General features: G+C 43.9%; 1 protein-coding gene across 2 annotated transcripts in view; it reads left to right on the top strand.

Moving 5' to 3' along the window:
- The first annotated feature begins 3894 nt into the window (after window positions 1-3894).
- The window catches only part of CCNY (cyclin Y), a 123853-nt gene continuing 110940 nt past the window's right edge, over window positions 3895-16807 (top strand). The window contains exon 1 of one of the 2 annotated variants that reach the window (XM_082752501.1): window positions 3895-4440. In XM_082752501.1, the coding sequence (XP_082608627.1) occupies window positions 4287-4440 (154 nt within the window). In that variant the 5' untranslated portion in view covers window positions 3895-4286. The remainder of the gene's footprint in view (window positions 4441-16807) is intronic. The other variant, XM_082752502.1, reaches the window with a different exon arrangement.

Below are 16807 nucleotides of genomic sequence, written 5' to 3'. Positions count from 1 at the left end.
GCAGGACTGTGACTTTGTGCCCTAATTTACTGCCTAATTTACTACCTCTTCAGTAGCTGGCAGGAGATTAACATCCTAATTCATGCACGGCAGTTAAATACATATAGTAGATAGCCTGAATTTTGCCCTTTGCATTCAAAAGAAATCGTGATTTACTCCATGTACTGCTCTCAGAGTCAGAAAAGCTGCTTACTCACTAAGATACAAGAGTGCTGTTCACCAAAGGGCTGCCTTCAGTTGACGAAAATCCATTTGAAATGTTTTCAGTTAGGTAACACTGAGCAGGAACTCCATAACTTACACAATTCTTGTTAAGTCTTGTTAAGACCTGTGACTGGTCACTGCAGGATCACTCTGCCAAGTACTACAGAAACCTCCAGCTGCCTCTGATGACAGCATCATGGTTGGGGTAGGCATAGGAGGGGCTCCAGATAGCTTGTGACATGGCTGAAAAGACATTTTTTGGCAACCATTGGAAAACTTCCTTCAAGAAAGAGAAGACTGCCTTAATCCTAGAAGACTCAACACCCTAAACAAAGAGGGAATGTGCCCCAGGAGCAGTCCACCCGAACCCACAGGGGTGGACATCTAAGTGAAGTCTGAGCCGTGATGGGTGAACGCATCCTCCAGAGGAATGCAAAGACTTCGCCTTCCTGGTTGGGTCAGAATCAAGTAGGAAGAACTTGCCTTGAGGAAGAAAGTCTTTTGCTGCCACTGAATTGGGGATTGCAACATAAGTAACAAATAATAATAAAAAAAAATCAGAGGGTTGATAATTAACATCCCTCAGCTGTTCATCACTGCTGTGCTAGTTAATATTCTAGTCAAAATAAATTTAGGCATGATTGTAAACAGAGGTTAGGGTATGATTCAGTCGACCAGCCAAATCACTTTTCACATTTGTACATAGGAATGTTCATTTTAAGCTTTCCTCTAAAAAAAATCCCATACGACAATTAACCCTGAGATAAATTTGGCAATATAGCATCTTAGACTTCAATGCCTAAATTGTTAGTAGGACTCCTATTAAACATTAGGTGGCAGTGTGGGGAAGGTATTGTATGACACAAATTTCTCAGAGTGAATCTGGAAGACAACCTAGAGTCAGAACATCTAGTTGTCACCAAACCTTTATTTTAAATAATTTAATTTTATTTTTTTAACCTGTGTTTCCCATATCATTATGTTTGCAAGCAGAAAGTACTTTGGGGTTAAAAAATATTTATCACTTCTTCGTACCTCAAATAGGTAAAAACCTTTTCTAAGCAAAACAGTGACCTACATCTTCTACGTTTGTTGATGATGTACCAGGAAGACTTCAAGAACAAAATTTAATGGGTCACATTATTAACATTAAACCTATAAAAGTACATCGTCTGCTGTATAGTGGAGATGCTACAGATTAAAAAATATCTTTATGCAGGAAGAAGCCCTTTGTAAACAGAGGTAGCTCAGCACTAACCAACCTTGGCCTTAGTTTTAGGTGCTTTATGGCGTTCCTCAGCTGATGCATTAAGTCCCTTGGGAGGACAAACTCATGAAAATACATAACCTTAAACTTAAAGGACAGAATGGTCTCCAAGCAAGGAAAGACACAAAAGATCGTCTTTTGAAACACGACATCTAAGCAAGTCATGAGGTACAGTGAACTGTTCTTGCTTTACGGTGCCAACATTTATCAAATAATAATTTACATTACACACTTGATACAGCTGAAATAAAGTTGTCACAACTGAAAACCAAACATGCTTTCCTGACGTATTTCATTTATTTACTTGTCTCAGCGCTTAGATACCAGCGTGAGACCATTACCCTAGAGGAGTGTTCCTTTTCCTTGACCTTATCCTTAAGTAGGCATTGTGGCACCTTTGCCATTAGAACGTACTTCAGCAAGCTCTTAGGGCAAGAGGAGGAATAAAGGCATATGAAAAATTCAGAACAAGAGATTGCAAGCAGGAAAATAGGTTGCTACATAGTGATTACGTGGTCACCACTGGTGATCACAAGTATTAAATATTTTATATTTTAAAACATTTTTAATGTTTACCTTTAAAGTATATGGACTGAAGTTTAAATCATTTGTTTCTAATGAAAAAAATATTGTCTTTAGTTTATCTAGTTAGATAAGAAGACTTTGCAGTTAACCCATCTCCATCATTATGTTGTTGTCTGGTTTGTTTCAAAGATTATGAAAACTGAGGAATATGTACAACATAAAGATTTGACTAAGGATTTGTTATAATAGATTTAGAGATGTTAGAAGTCCTGTGAGGTGTGAGCTAGACATTTTGCTAACATTTTATTTTTCTATTTTACGTATCCTAGGATAGATTTGATTCTTGCAAAGTTGTTTTTGATTTTTTTTTCAGATGACTGCTTATGACCATCTGTGAGTTAATCGGCTCTGGCGAGGTGAGCGCGGTTTATGCCATGTCCTAGTCTGAGCAGAAGAGTGGGCTGGCAGCGGGCTTGGGAGCAGCTCCAGCCCTCCAGCTGAGGAGCTGGGTATGCCTGATGGTTGCAGAGACCTACGTGGTGGTGGTGGTGGTGGTGGAAAGGGATAGTTGACATTACATCCTACTATGGGACAATATTTCTAAGGTACAGCACCAGCAAATGCTTAATTTCCTTTTGTTTGGACTCAGGCTACAGAAGAGACTAACACACAAAAGATACTAAACATATTTTTCATCTTACATTGCTCAAACACAAAAGGACAATGTAACAAACAGCTGTACATCGCTGCTGCGGGGTATCGCAAAGTTATTTACAGAACCCCATCCACAACATGTTTTTTAAAATGTTGTTTTTCTTTATTGTTTTGTACCCCAGCAGAGTACATTTGTATCTAATAAACATTGAAACACTGAAAAAAAATATTTTTTCTTTGCAATGTGTAATCTGAAAAAAAATGTGGTATGAAAACTTGAAATCTTTCATGTAATTATGTAACTTGGGGCATTATTTACAAAGACACAATTGTGTCTCTGTAATCGAATTATCAGTGAAACCGTTTGACTACCATGACTCAGACCTCCAGTAGTCACAAGATTTGCTTAGATTATAAAGATTAGAAAACAAAACTAATGAGAAACATCCACAGTCTCCATCGTTAGGATTACTCTGATACTGGAGAAAGGGATTTTGACTGGGAAGGCTCTGAATACATGGTAGGGGCACATCACCAGTCGGTTGCACGCTCTCTGTCCACTCATCTATGACCAACAGTGGAGTGGGGAGCTGGGGATCAGCCTCTTCTCGCAGATAATTAGTGATAGGAGTAGAGGGAATGGCCTCAAATTGCACCAGGGGAGCTTTAGGTTGGAAATTTGGGGACATTTCTTCTCAGAAAGAGCAGTCAGGCGTTGGGACGGGTTGCCCAGGGAGGTGGAGGTGTCACCGTCCCTGGGGGTGTTCAAGGAGAGGTTGGACGTGGTGCTTGGGGACGTGGTTTAGCGGTTGGACCAGATGATCTTGGAGGCCTTTCCCAACCTCTTCAACCTTTATGATTCCATGATGCTCTGAATTCCCGAATAAGCCGAGGACACACCCCGCTGCGGGGGAACACGGGGCCGCTGCCGTGAGGGGACCCCGGCGAGGCAGCATCCGAGGCGCAGCAGCGGGGCTGTGCGGGGGGAGCCGCGGCCCTCAGGGCGTGAAACGCCGCCCGGGATCCTCCACCTCGGCCCCGCCGCTCCCTTCGGCCATCCCCGTGCTTCGTGTTCACCTCACGGAACCCCACAAGGGGCTCGGACCCGCCCGGCAGCGGGCAGGCGGCAGGCTCGGGGGCCGCCCCTCAGCCCCCGGAGAGCCGGGCACGGCCGGCGGCCCGAGCAGGAGGCGGCACCGCCCGCTTGAACCGGAACCGCTTGGCGGAGGCCGCCCGGGGCGGCTGCTGCTGCTGCTGCCGCTGCCGCTGCGGCTGCCGCGGTGCCGAGGGGGTGAGGGGGGCCCGCGGGGGCGGAGGAGGAGCGCGGCGGCCCCGCCGCCCGGCGATGGGGCTGTGCCTCGGCCGGCCCTGCGCCGCCCGGCCGCGCAGCAGCGCTTAGCTCGCCCTCCGCTGCCGCAGCCCTCGCCGCGGGGCTGCCGCCTCGGATGACCCAGCGGCGGGAGCCGCCGGCGAGTGCAGCCGCAGGGCGCCGCAGCCGCCGCCTCTCCCCATCCTCCTCCTCCTCCTCCTTCTCCTCCTCGCCCATGGCCGCCCGCCGCCGCCGCTGCTGCTGCTGCTGCTGCTGACCGGCCGCCCCTCGCCTCCTCCCCGGCCGGGGTGGGCTGGAGCCGAGAAGATGGGGAACACCACCTCCTGCTGCGTCTCCTCCAGCCCCAAGCTGCGCAGGAATGCCCACTCCCGGCTGGAGTCCTACCGCCCCGAGGCCGACCTGAGCCGGGAGGACACGGGCTGCAACCTGCAGCACATCAGCGACCGGGAGAACATCGACGGTGAGGGCGGGCGGGCGGCGAACCCCGGGGGGCTCCGCTCCGCTCCGCTCCCCCCCCTCGCTCCCCGTCCCCTCGCCCTGCCCGGCCGCGGTGTCCCCGCGTCCCAGCCCCGGCCGTGTGGCGCCGGGGTGCGGTGCCCGAGCCCTGCGGCACCTCAGCAGGGTGCAGGGGGAAGCCTGGGCTGGGCTGCGCGGAGCCGGGCCTGTCGCGACTGTCGCCTGTCGCGCATATCGCCGGCGGCGGGCAGAAGCCGCAGGGGCTGCTCCCCCGGCCCCTCAGAGCAGGAGGAGCTGAACCCCCTCAGGCCGTAGGGGCCCCGGTTACCGGCAGCACTGACCCCACAGCCTCACCTGGGGAAGGTCAGCAGCGTCCCGGGGCAGTGCCCACGCCAGGAGGAGCGACTTTGCCCGCCAGGGTTTTTATTTTTGTAGCTTATGTGATGGTGGTTTTAGTACGGTTTTGCCTTAAGCCAGTTCCTGGCACTGGAGAGGTTGTGAAGTCCCTGGTAGCGGATGGGTGCCCGCTCTGGGTAAGGTTATTTCTCCGAATTCTGGAATTCGGTCCTGGAAATCGGAATGTTTTTCAGATGTCTTCGCTGCACGCAGCTGAAAAAATCAGAGTGTAAGAGGATCAGTAGGTGGAAAAAAATACATAATGGTCTGCTCTGAGAAAGTCAGGGAAATGAAAGAAGCAATTGTTGAGCTCTGAATGATGAATTCTGCCAGCAGCAGCGTTGTCCAGCGTAGCAGCGTGCATCTCTATCCATACCGACAGATCCTGCAGTAAAGTTTTTGGTCAGATCAGTGTGGGTTTTGTGCCTTGTTCTTGATGCCTTTTTTTTTTTTTTTTCCTCCCCTGGATGGGAGAAGGGCATAGGTGAAAATAGTAAGGGCACATGTGCTTGCTAAGATGTGCACACAATGCAGATAGCTTCCTGTAGCTTAGTGATTATATCAAGAAACAATCTGTGTTGGGTGGTTGTTTCGTGTGTTGGACCAAGGCACGTGTCTGCTCTGTCTCTCTTTAAACTGTGGTATGTTTCAATCCTGGGGTGGGATTTTTAGTGTTCTAACAAGTTACATTTTGTATTAATAATTTTTGAACGTTTGTTGTTGTTGTTTGTTTGTTTTTTGTGTGTGTTTTTGCTTTTCGTCCAAGACTGCTGTTGGTGAAGTGCCATGTTTTCAAATGGGCAAGCTGTCTGATTCTTGAAAAGAGCAAACAATTGCAAGTTTCGTTTTTGTGCCTTGCTCTGATCTTGCTGCTCTTTATGGGTAGGGGCCAGGAAATAACTTGTCACTGAGGAGACTGGTGGTCAGTAAATGCCTGTAGACATGAAACAACTGGAGAGAGCTGGGTAAAACAGCTCTTTGGAGTGTGCTTTGTTGCAGAGCTGCTACCCTGGAGTCATCCTCACTGCAGGTCTTTTAGTCAGAGATGGCAGGCTGATTGCTAAGGGTAGTAAGAGGATACTGTGTTTCTGAAATTTTATTTCTTGTTAGACTGCCTGTTATGTTTTCATGGTCAGGTTGCTTGAAGTTGTACAGCACACACATGTTCACAGACGAGTCATGGGGGTGAAAGAAAACTTCTTAACAGGGAGCCATAATGATTTTTTTTAATAATTTTACAATTACATGAAGATATTTAAACAATGGAAGAACAATGGCCTGCTTATCTGTGTCATGCAGAGAAAATGCTGGATGCTGATTCCTTGATATTACCACAGATCATGAACTATTTCCAGGAGTTTCTCGAATTGCAAGTGTTTGCCAAATGTTCTTTTTTTTTTTTTTTTTTTTTTTTTTAAGCAAGTGATGATAGCAACTGATGCACTGAATGAGAACGTTTCTGACACTTTACTTCATATTTATTTTTCCTGCTGCTCTTCAAATGGGAGCCCTTCCATCCAGCCCAGTGCCAGTGACAGAGGCTGCCAGGCACAAGAAGTGCAAATTCACGTCTCTGGCGAGCCTCTGCTCTGCGAGTGCTGCTTCCAGGAGCTGAGCAGTCATGGCATGCAGCAGCTGAGTTCACGTGGTTCATGTGGAAGTTGCTTTCATGCTCATGTTCAGCAAAAGTCGTGACACTTTTTTTATTTTGGAGTGGGTAAAGCTGCTTGAATAGAACAGGAACTTTTAAAGCCTTTAAATCACTTGTGGGCTGTTTCTGAGTTCTTAAGAGATGGGTGGTTTTCCTTGTTGCAGACCCTGGTTCTGGGAGTATCAGAGGGAAAGGGGAAAAAGAGGGAGGAGTGACCCAGCTCTAACAATGGTTTAAGTGGAACCGTTAGTAGTGGTGGAAGTGGAACTGCTTGAAGTTTGCCAGTGTTAAATACCTTATAAAGAAACATTTGTCAAATCTGCTTTCAAGGTCATGCCTTTAAATCGTCTCATCTGATTCAACCCAATCCAGTAGCAGCTTTTCAAAGAATGGTTGGAGGAGTTCTGCTTCCTTAGGAATGGGTTTTATAGCAAGATATTATCTCTGTGTCAGTGGTACCTTGTCAGAAAATCTCCATTTCTGTAATGCTTCACAACTGTTTATGAAGTGATACCTGAAAGAGAAGGGAATTTTGAAAGAAGATAGAATGGGAGCAATTTATCAAATGACTTATGCCAGAGAATGTTAATGGTGGATTTATCTCTCTTTTACGGTCTTTTATGTTTTTTCCTAAAATTTCTAAAAGGTAACTGACTTCTTTAAGACTCCACACATGCCCAGTTGACTCTCTCGATAATGTGTAGTCCTCAGGATGCCTTTTTTTTGTACAGGCTCATGATAGCAAAGACCACCCAGCAGATTTTGACTTTTCCCTCTGGAGACAGAGGAAGAGGATGATGGTAACATACAGTTCAGAGGTTACCCACCCTTGGCAACCTGCTCTGTTTGATGATGATTATTAAGGGGCAGCTTCAACATTTTTCAGTACTTCACATTTAAAAATCTACTTCAAGAAAATTCTGGTGGTAGGTTCGAGGTTTGCAGGCTCCTAGTTCCTTTAGCCAACAGGACATTGCTTTACAACAGTGTTGATGACAGCAGTAAGTAGAAGCTGTAGAAACCTTGACATTTCAGGTTCTGTGTCTCATTTGTGTGTAAACATCTGCATGTGCATGCCATGGAAGTGGCTGGGCTGCGTGTTTAAATCCTGGCTAGCTGGAGGGCTGCGGTGCGGGCTGCACTTCATTCTGTACCCCAGCAGCTTGCCCAGCCAGACCCGCTGCTGCCTTATCTCGTGCAAAAACTGAGCTGGAAAAGGGGGCTGTCAGGCGTGATTTCCCTGTTGGGGGCATGATTTCCATAGTAAGCTTCTCAAGTAAGGAGCTGTAGGGACAGGACACAGGATATCTTGCCACAGATAAGATGGCATGAAGCGAAGCTGCTCTACCTCATAGTTAAATTGGGCAAAATGAGGCTAGCTGGAGAGTTCCTAAGCCATTGTAAGGGAAGATGGTACTTAATGATTACACCCTCCACCTGTCTCTTCCTTCCCTCTCCCCCCAAAAAAAGACCCTATGATTTTTTTTCCTCTTTGTAAACTCCTGCTAATGTCACTAGGTCATTTTTCATTGCTAACTCAGATAATGTCATCCTGTGCAACTGGGCATCACAGATAAACCTCTTCAGCCCTTTTCATCATGTGCCAGTCATGTTAATTTTTTTGCTGTATAATGCACAGACTACTAAGACTGGACTGGTTTTTTTTAAAGCCCTTTTTTGTTCTTTTATTTATTTTTCCCCACCCTCTTGAAAATAGCATGTGGGAATCCCTGAAAAGAGATTATTTAGCATTTGTATATCTCCATCTTCAAGAGCTAGGGCATGATGGGTTGCATGTTGTGAAGGAAATGACTTACAGTCACAGGAGTGAAGATAGGAGCACTTAAGAAGCAAATTAAAGATTAATAATCTGTTTTGCGTGAACATTCCTGGTAACATCTGGATCATAACAAGATAGCCCTTCTTTTTTCTTTTTTTTTTTTCTTTAAAAAAAAATAGTGTGGTTTACAGTCTTTTTCAATAATCTTGCTCCTTTGGCCAGAATGCGTGCACAGAGGTGTCCATACACTTTCCAATACTGTTGTTTGCGTTGTGCTCCTAAACACTTGTCAGAGGTCATGCACCGGAGTACCACAGCAACCTGGTGCATTAAAAATCAAAAAGAACCTGCCATGTCCCACCTCACCAGGCTTCATCATATGCTGCACACTGCATGTGATGCATACGTACCTCACAGCTTTCTTTTGTACTTCACTGCCAGCCTCATCTGTTCGCTGGGGTGTTCCCTGCTCCTCAGAGAGGCACCATTGTGTTGTATATACCCTTCCTAAAACCTCACTTTTACATCATTCACATCAAATCAGTTAATTTACACCCTTTATGAAGTGAGTATCTTAATATTTAGCAGCAGAAGGTTTCAGATGCACGCATGCTAAGGCTAATCATATTTGAACTTGCTGCTAACTAATTTTATTAGGGCACTGCCATCTGATGAAGACTTTCTTTGAAAGTGAGTTACACGAGATCAACAGTCTTGGCTGAGTAAATTGGTACTTGAAGTAGAACGACATGATTTAAAATTATAGGTCTCTGAAAATGTAAAGGACTGCTGTATTTTGTGGTAGGTTTTTTCCTTAGATTTTACATGCAGTAGGAATAATGTATTAAAAAGAAACAGCTGCAGATCTGACTTATTTGTCCAAAAAGCAGTCCTGCAAGTTTGGCACCCACATGTGGTGGGACGCTGCTTCCTGAACCACATGAGATGCTGGGTGCATGTTTGCTGGGTGCATCTCGCACCTTCCCGTGAGTACCACTTTCTCTCTGCTGTCTGCAATGAGTCACGAGCTTGGAAGGTGACTAAGTGGGAGTACCCAGCATGGCTGTAGTGGCTCTTGTTTTGCCGGCCAGCTGCAGATCAGGCATAGCCTAAGTACCCTCCCTCTGTATCTTTGCAAGCATATGAAATACCTTTTACAAACTGACGGTATAAATGCTGAACAGCCTTCCTCTGAGCTTGCTATGTACAAGTGAATTGGATCACTTTAGCTACTTTAATTTTCCTTTGAACTTGAGTGATTAGAGTTTCTTAAATCCCATTAGTTTTCTGTGTGCATTCTGATATACGGGGTGATCTTTTTTTACTGTGTCCTACTGAATATCTAATACATATATTCTATAAATCTTTGAAATGTATGTGAAGTGATTGTAAATGCTAATAAACTTTTAAAAGTTAATAATTTGTTATTTAGACAAAATATACCTAGTAGTAGGCTTAGGTATTGCCTTCACTGGAGTAGTTACCAGTTCCCGTGTATCTTCTGTAGCAGTTTTGTCTCCTTACAGTCCAACTTTGAAAGCAAATACTCCCAAATTGCCAAAATGAGCTGTTGGCATATTTTCATGTTCCTCAAGATGAAACTTCTTGCAGAAGTTGACCAAAATTCAGAGATGGATTTGTTTAGCTCAGCTTAAACTACTCCTGTTGCCAAGTAGGTAGGCCCAATGTGCCATCATAACTCCCCCAGCCAGTTGGGTTTGAGCATCATCAGCCCTTGAGTTTTATCTGGGAGAATTAACTAAAACTCAGAGTGTTCCCTAGCCCAAACTGGGGAAAGAACAGGAGCACCGGTGTCCTGAAGACTGGTCCTTGGCTAGTATCGAAGGCAGCCAAGGAGCTGTTGTTGGGGTATTAATGAGAAATCATTAGTGAAAGCTGGTTGGAGAATTTGCTTGAAATCCTTTTTATTCTTGTTTTTCTTAACTGATGTTCTTTACTTCTCTTGTTATTTCTTTGCAAAGGGGTGCTGTTTCTGTTAAGTGTGACAATGTGACAGTCGTACTGAAACACCTCTGCTACCCCATCAGAGATGCAGTTTGCACTGCAGAATCACCCTCTTGTCTATAGCTCGTGATGAACAAAACATTGACAAAAGCAATGTTTTGTTACTGAGCGGCACTTTACTGCTGTCTTTGTTAGAGTAAAAATGCTACAGAAAACTGTAGTATTTGAATGCTAAGACAAGTTTATGGAGCGGAGCTAATACTGAGATTAAAAATTGTGTTTCACCTCGTGTAATACTTGCCACACTCATCTCCACTGTGCTTCTTCAGGGGAAGAGCATCTGCACTGGCATCTCTGTGGATTCATTCTCTCTGCAGAAGTCAGCCTTCAATTACTCATTCATAACCTTCTTTGAAAAGTAACACCACCCAGCTTTAGTTTAAAAACAAAAAATAAAAACCAAACAAACAAAACACCAAACCTTTGAGCTCAGGCTATTTGCTTGTTAGTTTCTTTGTCTGCAGAAATGATTTCATACATCTGTGGCTGAGATCCCAAAGATACCAGGTTAAAAGTGAAAAGATTTACTTTCAACAGCATAGAAATCAATATGAGACTGTGTTGAAATTTTGAAAGCTCCTTTTCTTTGCTGCATTGGTATTTCAATAAAGGTGGGGGTTGATGAGTTGTTATTCCTGAATCCACGTCTGAACATTTTTATAAAGCCGGGCTACCCCAAATGTCATGTATAAGGGGCGTTGTTACTAAATGAAGGTGTGGAGCTGGTGGTACAGAGATCCTACTCTAGTTTTGGAGAAAAACTAGCAAATTATTGGTATGTTTAAAGCTGTTCCTGGTAAACAGTTTATCCCTGCACACGAGTACTGTGAGGAGGGCTATGTTTTTGTTGCCGTGTTGTCGTGTTATGACATCTTACCAAATACTTATTACTCTCTTTGTTCCTGGAAAGAATGCGTTTCTTTTAGATACTGAAAGTAATACTGCGTGAGGAAGAAGCTATACTTGATCAGGAAAGGTGTTTTGAAATACTGCCCTACATCTGTTTGTGTCTGAACTTCCTAGGGAGAGGGCAATTTAGAGATCACAAGAGTATGTGAGGCTGTGCATGTGCAGTGACTGGCAGGAGTTATGCTTCTGTGCTTGCAGTTTTTAGTCTTTATGAATAGTTTCATTTTCTACCTCATTTTGTCCTCTTTTCTGCCCTTCATAGGGAAGAAGGTTGCAGTACTTGAAGATCCAAAGTTTGGGAGTTGTACCTGGTCCTGACCAGGACAGGACATGCTTACCTGCTTTGGGAGCAAGGAGCTCACAGGCTGCAGTCAGGAAGCTTTACAAGCACTGATTACGTCTCTGAGCCACTAAAATGTCTCTGAAATGATGCAAGTTGTGTAAAGACCTTGAAGAAGGCCTCCCAGAATCTGAAAGGAATTAGAGCTGTGACTTGTGGGCTGACGGTCAGAGCTTTACATCCCGTCTGTTCTGGTCTGTGTGTTTTACCAGCCTGTGTACCACTGAGATCCAGTGACCTGTGGTCTCTGGTGTCTGCCAGCCCCCACTTCCTCCTCCTCAAAGAAAGCTGTTAAAATAACCAGTGTGGCATACAGGTTAGAAGAAAAAGAAGTGTTATGATGAGGAACATACAGATAATTGTCATACAAATTTAGATTTCTAGATGGTTGGTTATTTTACTGCTGTAGGATTGCAGTCTCTGGTATGTCACCTAGTATCGCACCTGCTATGAGTCAGGACATTTATCATCTATTCTGTTATCTATTTGTTCTGTTTCCTTTTTATTTTGGAGGATTTTGGAGCAGACTGATTTTCATTAATTAAATTTATGAAGCTATATAACTGAGATCAGCAGAGACAAATTCAGAAGGGTGAGTCTGGTTACTGCAGACCGTTTTGCCTAGTCATTCAGAGCATTATTCCACTGTATACTTCGAGAGAGGAAAAAACCAAACAGTTTCAGATCCTATCAGCAAGGATTTTATTTCTAATTGCTCACACAATTTCAACTACAGCTGTAGGCAGGGCCTTAAAGCTACGGGATCCCCAGGCTCATGAAGTTTGTTGAGAATGATCTGACATGAATTTGAAATTCTCTCCACTTATTGCCATTAAAATAGGTAATGCAATTAACCTCTTGGCATAGGATTTCAAACCATGTATCTAGACGACTAATGTTACTGACTATTAAGTAGTAATCAATCGCAGATTTATTTACGTCTGAAATGAATGTTTCCTGAAAAGAGATTCTGAAACCAAGATAGAGGAAGCTTTCTTCTGATGACTCTTTTGGTATTTCTTCCTACGTGGTTCGATGTAGTGCATCAAGAAATAGGCATCAAGATAAAATCCATCATGAGGAGTGAGTGATGAGATCTTGGGCACGTCTCTGCCGTAGGCCACGTGGCCACCCCACGTGAACGCTCCTGTGTAGCTCTTGGTAGCACTTCCTTCTCCAAGCTTTTTGTTGTGGCTCTTCCCACCTGACAGAAATCCATATGCATTTTATTCAGTCAATGGACATTGAAAGGGGGTGAACAGTTTGGAAGTGCAGTTAGATTTTAAGCTTTCAAACAGTGTTGCCTGCAGTGAAATGTCCTCTTTCCTTTTACAATAATTCATTTGCGATGCTCAGTGTCTGCTGTACTGCAGATGCACAGTTATCCTCCCTGTGCCACACATAGGAAGAAATTGTTGTTTTACTGGGAAGTATGTGTACTCTTTCTGGGGTTAGGTAAGAGAAGGATGCCTTTAACTGAAGTGGTCCTGGAGATCTAATCTGTGCCAAAAACAGTGTGCAGAAGGAGAGCTCTAACTTATTGTTTTTGGGGAAAAAAAAAAAAAACAACAAACCAACGCCGCCTTGGAAAGCTAGAACAAATAAAAAAATTACAATTCTTTATTTAAGCAGTGATGTGAATTCCACATCTAGGAGCGTGTTTCCACTTGGCAAAATGGATATTTAAGTGAAAGGGATGCTGCCAAGTTAAATTTAACTGGAAGCGAATGTTTTGTGAAAAGTAAGCTTTCAACCTCAAGTCACGTTGAAAAATATTATAGTAAACAGTTATTTTTATAACAAGTGGTTGAATCACAATTGATGTAACCCAAACACTGCAGCATTATGTTACTACATGGGAACCTGAACTTACATTGAACAACTGCTCTTACATTTTCACATATCTGGTTGTGGGGGTTCCTTCTTTATTTTTAACTTTTGACTATAAACTTGCAGCCCAACAGCACTGAAGTTATGTGTAGGTGTGGGTGGTAAAAGGAGAGAGCGTAAGGGAGCACATCAGTGGTTCTCTTACCCCCTGATTTTGTGTGGATTTACCTCTAGATGGGTTCATACAGATAACAACGTTTGTTACTCTAGAACAACATGCACATAAATACTGGCTTCTACAGAGCGATTGCTGAGGACGCAGCGAGGTGCAGAGCCTGGAAGAAGTCACAGCCCCAGGAGGTTTGGTACGAGAAGATGGGAAGGCAGCTGTGCAGACCAGGTCCGGGCAGCTCGCTGCTGGCTCCCTTCCCCTGTTCCTGGAGGCAGCTGGGGAGCTGGGTGGTGTGAGCCCAAACACCGGGTTTGTCTTTGGGCTGTCTGTGAGCTTTAAGGGTTGGCCCTTGTGGCTTCTTTGGAAATATAAACCAGGGATAGGTAGCAGCCTTTTTTTTCCACTTGCTCTTTTTTTCCCAAACTCTTTTTGATGTTCCTTAGTGAAATACTTATACCTAAGATATTTGTATTCAACAAATATTTTGGAAAATATCATTTAAAAAGTAAAATATTACTCTTTTTTTTTTTTTAATCATATTGCTGGTATAATCTTAAACAAGCTTTGATCTGAAAGAGAAAAATTTCATTTCAAATACTGCCCTCCTCCATCTTTTCAGCTTTAATGAGACTGATTTTTCTGCCTTCCCCCATCCCCTTTTTTGTACATCTCTGCCACAGTCTGCAGTACTTGCCTCCTGCCAGTGCTTTGCAGCTCTGCTTTTTTTTTTTTTTTTTACCCCAAACATACCCAAATTCCTGCCTCTAATCTCATTGCCTTTTATTTGACCCCTTCTGTTCTGCTGTGCTTTTTGAGCTATGAGAAGTGAACAATACATACAGTGTATTTCTAGGGCAGGGGTGGTGTGATGATTCCAGGATGACATAACTTGCAGTGTGAATTTCAAAACCCTGTTTTATATTTTGTCATGTTTGCATTTTAACATTTGCTGTGCATTCCTAGTTCCTACCTCCTCCTGCATGTTTTACAGCCAAGCAGATAAAATAAGCCTTACTGTTTTAGATCAGCACAAGTTACCACATATAGGTAAGATACCTATAGTTTTTTTCCTGTATCTTTGCACTTAAAGTGGCATTGAGTGTGTTTTTTGATCTTAATTTTCATTTTGACTTTTGGAAATGTGTGCTTTGTGACGAGTTTGTGTCCTGGATTACAGTTTGGGATTACAAATACACTGCGGTGCTTGAGCTGTAATTCTTAAAATACAGGCTGAGGCTGTGTAGATTGTTTCTTCCCAAATGATAGTGGAATACATATACACTGCTTTTGTCTAAATAAAAAGCTGCAGAGAGATTTAGTTAGTAACAGTATTAAGATTTGCAATTCATGGAAGAAAATTCTTGATAATTAGCATCACTGTAATTGATGCTCTGCCCGTGCTTCAATGTGTCCAGCTGTATGTAAATCTTCTCCAGCTACATATTTGTGCATTTCTTTCCCCATGTAAATGAGGAATCTCCTTGGTTTCTATTTGGGGATCGGGACCCGATGGATTTGGCATTGCCTAATTGAAAAGCAGGATATGTTGCCAAGAAAGGATTTTCCTTCTATTCAGGGAGCGGGGCGGCATGAGCTCCGAGCTCGCAGGCGTTTCCGTGTGCTCCCCGCCTCGGGGGCAGTGAGCGGGCAGGAAGGTTTGTAGTGCTGCCCCGGTGGGTGTCTGGGGTCTGGCTGTACCTTCAGCCTGGCCCTGGCTGGCTGAGGAAGGATGGGACCACATTTACATCTCCCACGTGTGGCCTGGGCCTGGCGCTGTTCCTCCCCATGACTTTCATCGGTCTGAGGCTCTTGTCTGTGTGATGGTTTGGTCTGAGGCTCTGTAGGGCAGAAAGGCTCTCCAGCCTCTATCTGCTTTTTCTCTTATTTTCTGTTATTTGTAGAAAGTTCCTGCAATGGTCACGAGTGTTTCCTGTGCCCTACTTGTGGCCATGCCGTCATCTCCAGCAAGCAGCTCCTTCAGCCTAATCACACTACTCAGCCCTGTACGCCCCGTGTTAAGTCAGCACGTTGCCACATGCCATTGTAGCTGTGTCACTTCACTGGTCTGATTTATGTGACAAAAGTGAATGGAAGCACCAGGATCTCAGGAGAATGTGCTGACCTACCCGATCTGGTGCCAGTTCTAATGTGGGGATTTTAATCCCATTTTTCATCTATGCAAAGTAGTTTTGATGCAGGTATACCAGTTGCTAAAGGTAACCTATTAAATACGAAAATATATGTGTGTGTGTGTATGTGTATCTCCTGATACAACTCTTCGGCAGGGAGTGTGGAGCAGTAAATAACTAACCCTGTGAAGCTTCAGTTCAGCAGTGCATGTAAGCTGTATCCTGAAGCCCATTGCTTTTATCTCTAAGGATATCAAAGCACCTGAGCTGGCTCTTATCGTGCAGTTAAGTCCTGTGATAAGTTATTTGCTAAACAGGGCCTGTGTGAGAATAACACTTGCTAAAATAATTGAGAGCACGAAGCTTGCTGCTGCAAGATGCTTAGCATTCAGTTGCCTGTTCAGCAGGGCACTTGTGGAGAGAGGATCCTGCATCTGATTTATAAATAGCCCGATTAACTTCCTCCTGCTTGCTACGGTTCTCTTTCCTTAAGTATCTCTGGTACTTTTTTATGATATCCATTGGAAAATAGCAGAGAAAGTGTATGCTGATGCCTTCTAGAGAGGTGGTAATATGTAGCTGGAATCTGAAAAATACTTTGAGCCATGAGCCTGTTTGATCTCTGGAAAAATCTCTACAGCATCTTTCAAGTAAAGGCCTGCCAATATTTGCTTGCTGTTTGGAGAGACACCTAAGGCCTGGTTCGGGAAAGCAGTTCTGTGTCATTTAGCAAATAGTGTAACCTCTGCTTATCTGACTGTCTGGGTCTCTTTCTTTGTTCACCCACTATATTTTCATTGGACCCTGATCTTTTGTCTTTGTTTCTCTCTTTGCGGCAGGGATTATTGTTTTGCAACAAGTAAGCTTTCTTATCCTAGCAGGATGAGGTTGTTACCCAGGACTGGGTCATGATAACTTTTTTTTTTTTGCTCCCATAATAATAAATAAACTCGTGTTTAAGTGTATTTTCTGAATGGATCTGAAAACAGATGGGAGGGATAAGTCCCTGTTTCTTTATGATAATGTATAGCACTTCGCCTCAGGCACGTGCCTATCTTAAATATCTAACACATTGGTAGTTAGCATTAATTATTTCCATCAGCTTCATTCTTTTAATTAAAAGGAATCATTATCATCTC

Source organism: Aythya marila (genome assembly GCF_965140915.1).
Source record: "Aythya marila genome assembly, chromosome: 2".
Taxonomy (NCBI): domain Eukaryota; kingdom Metazoa; phylum Chordata; class Aves; order Anseriformes; family Anatidae; genus Aythya; species Aythya marila.
The sequence above is the reverse complement of the archived record's forward strand: the minus strand, read 5'-3'. Positions and strand labels throughout refer to the sequence as shown.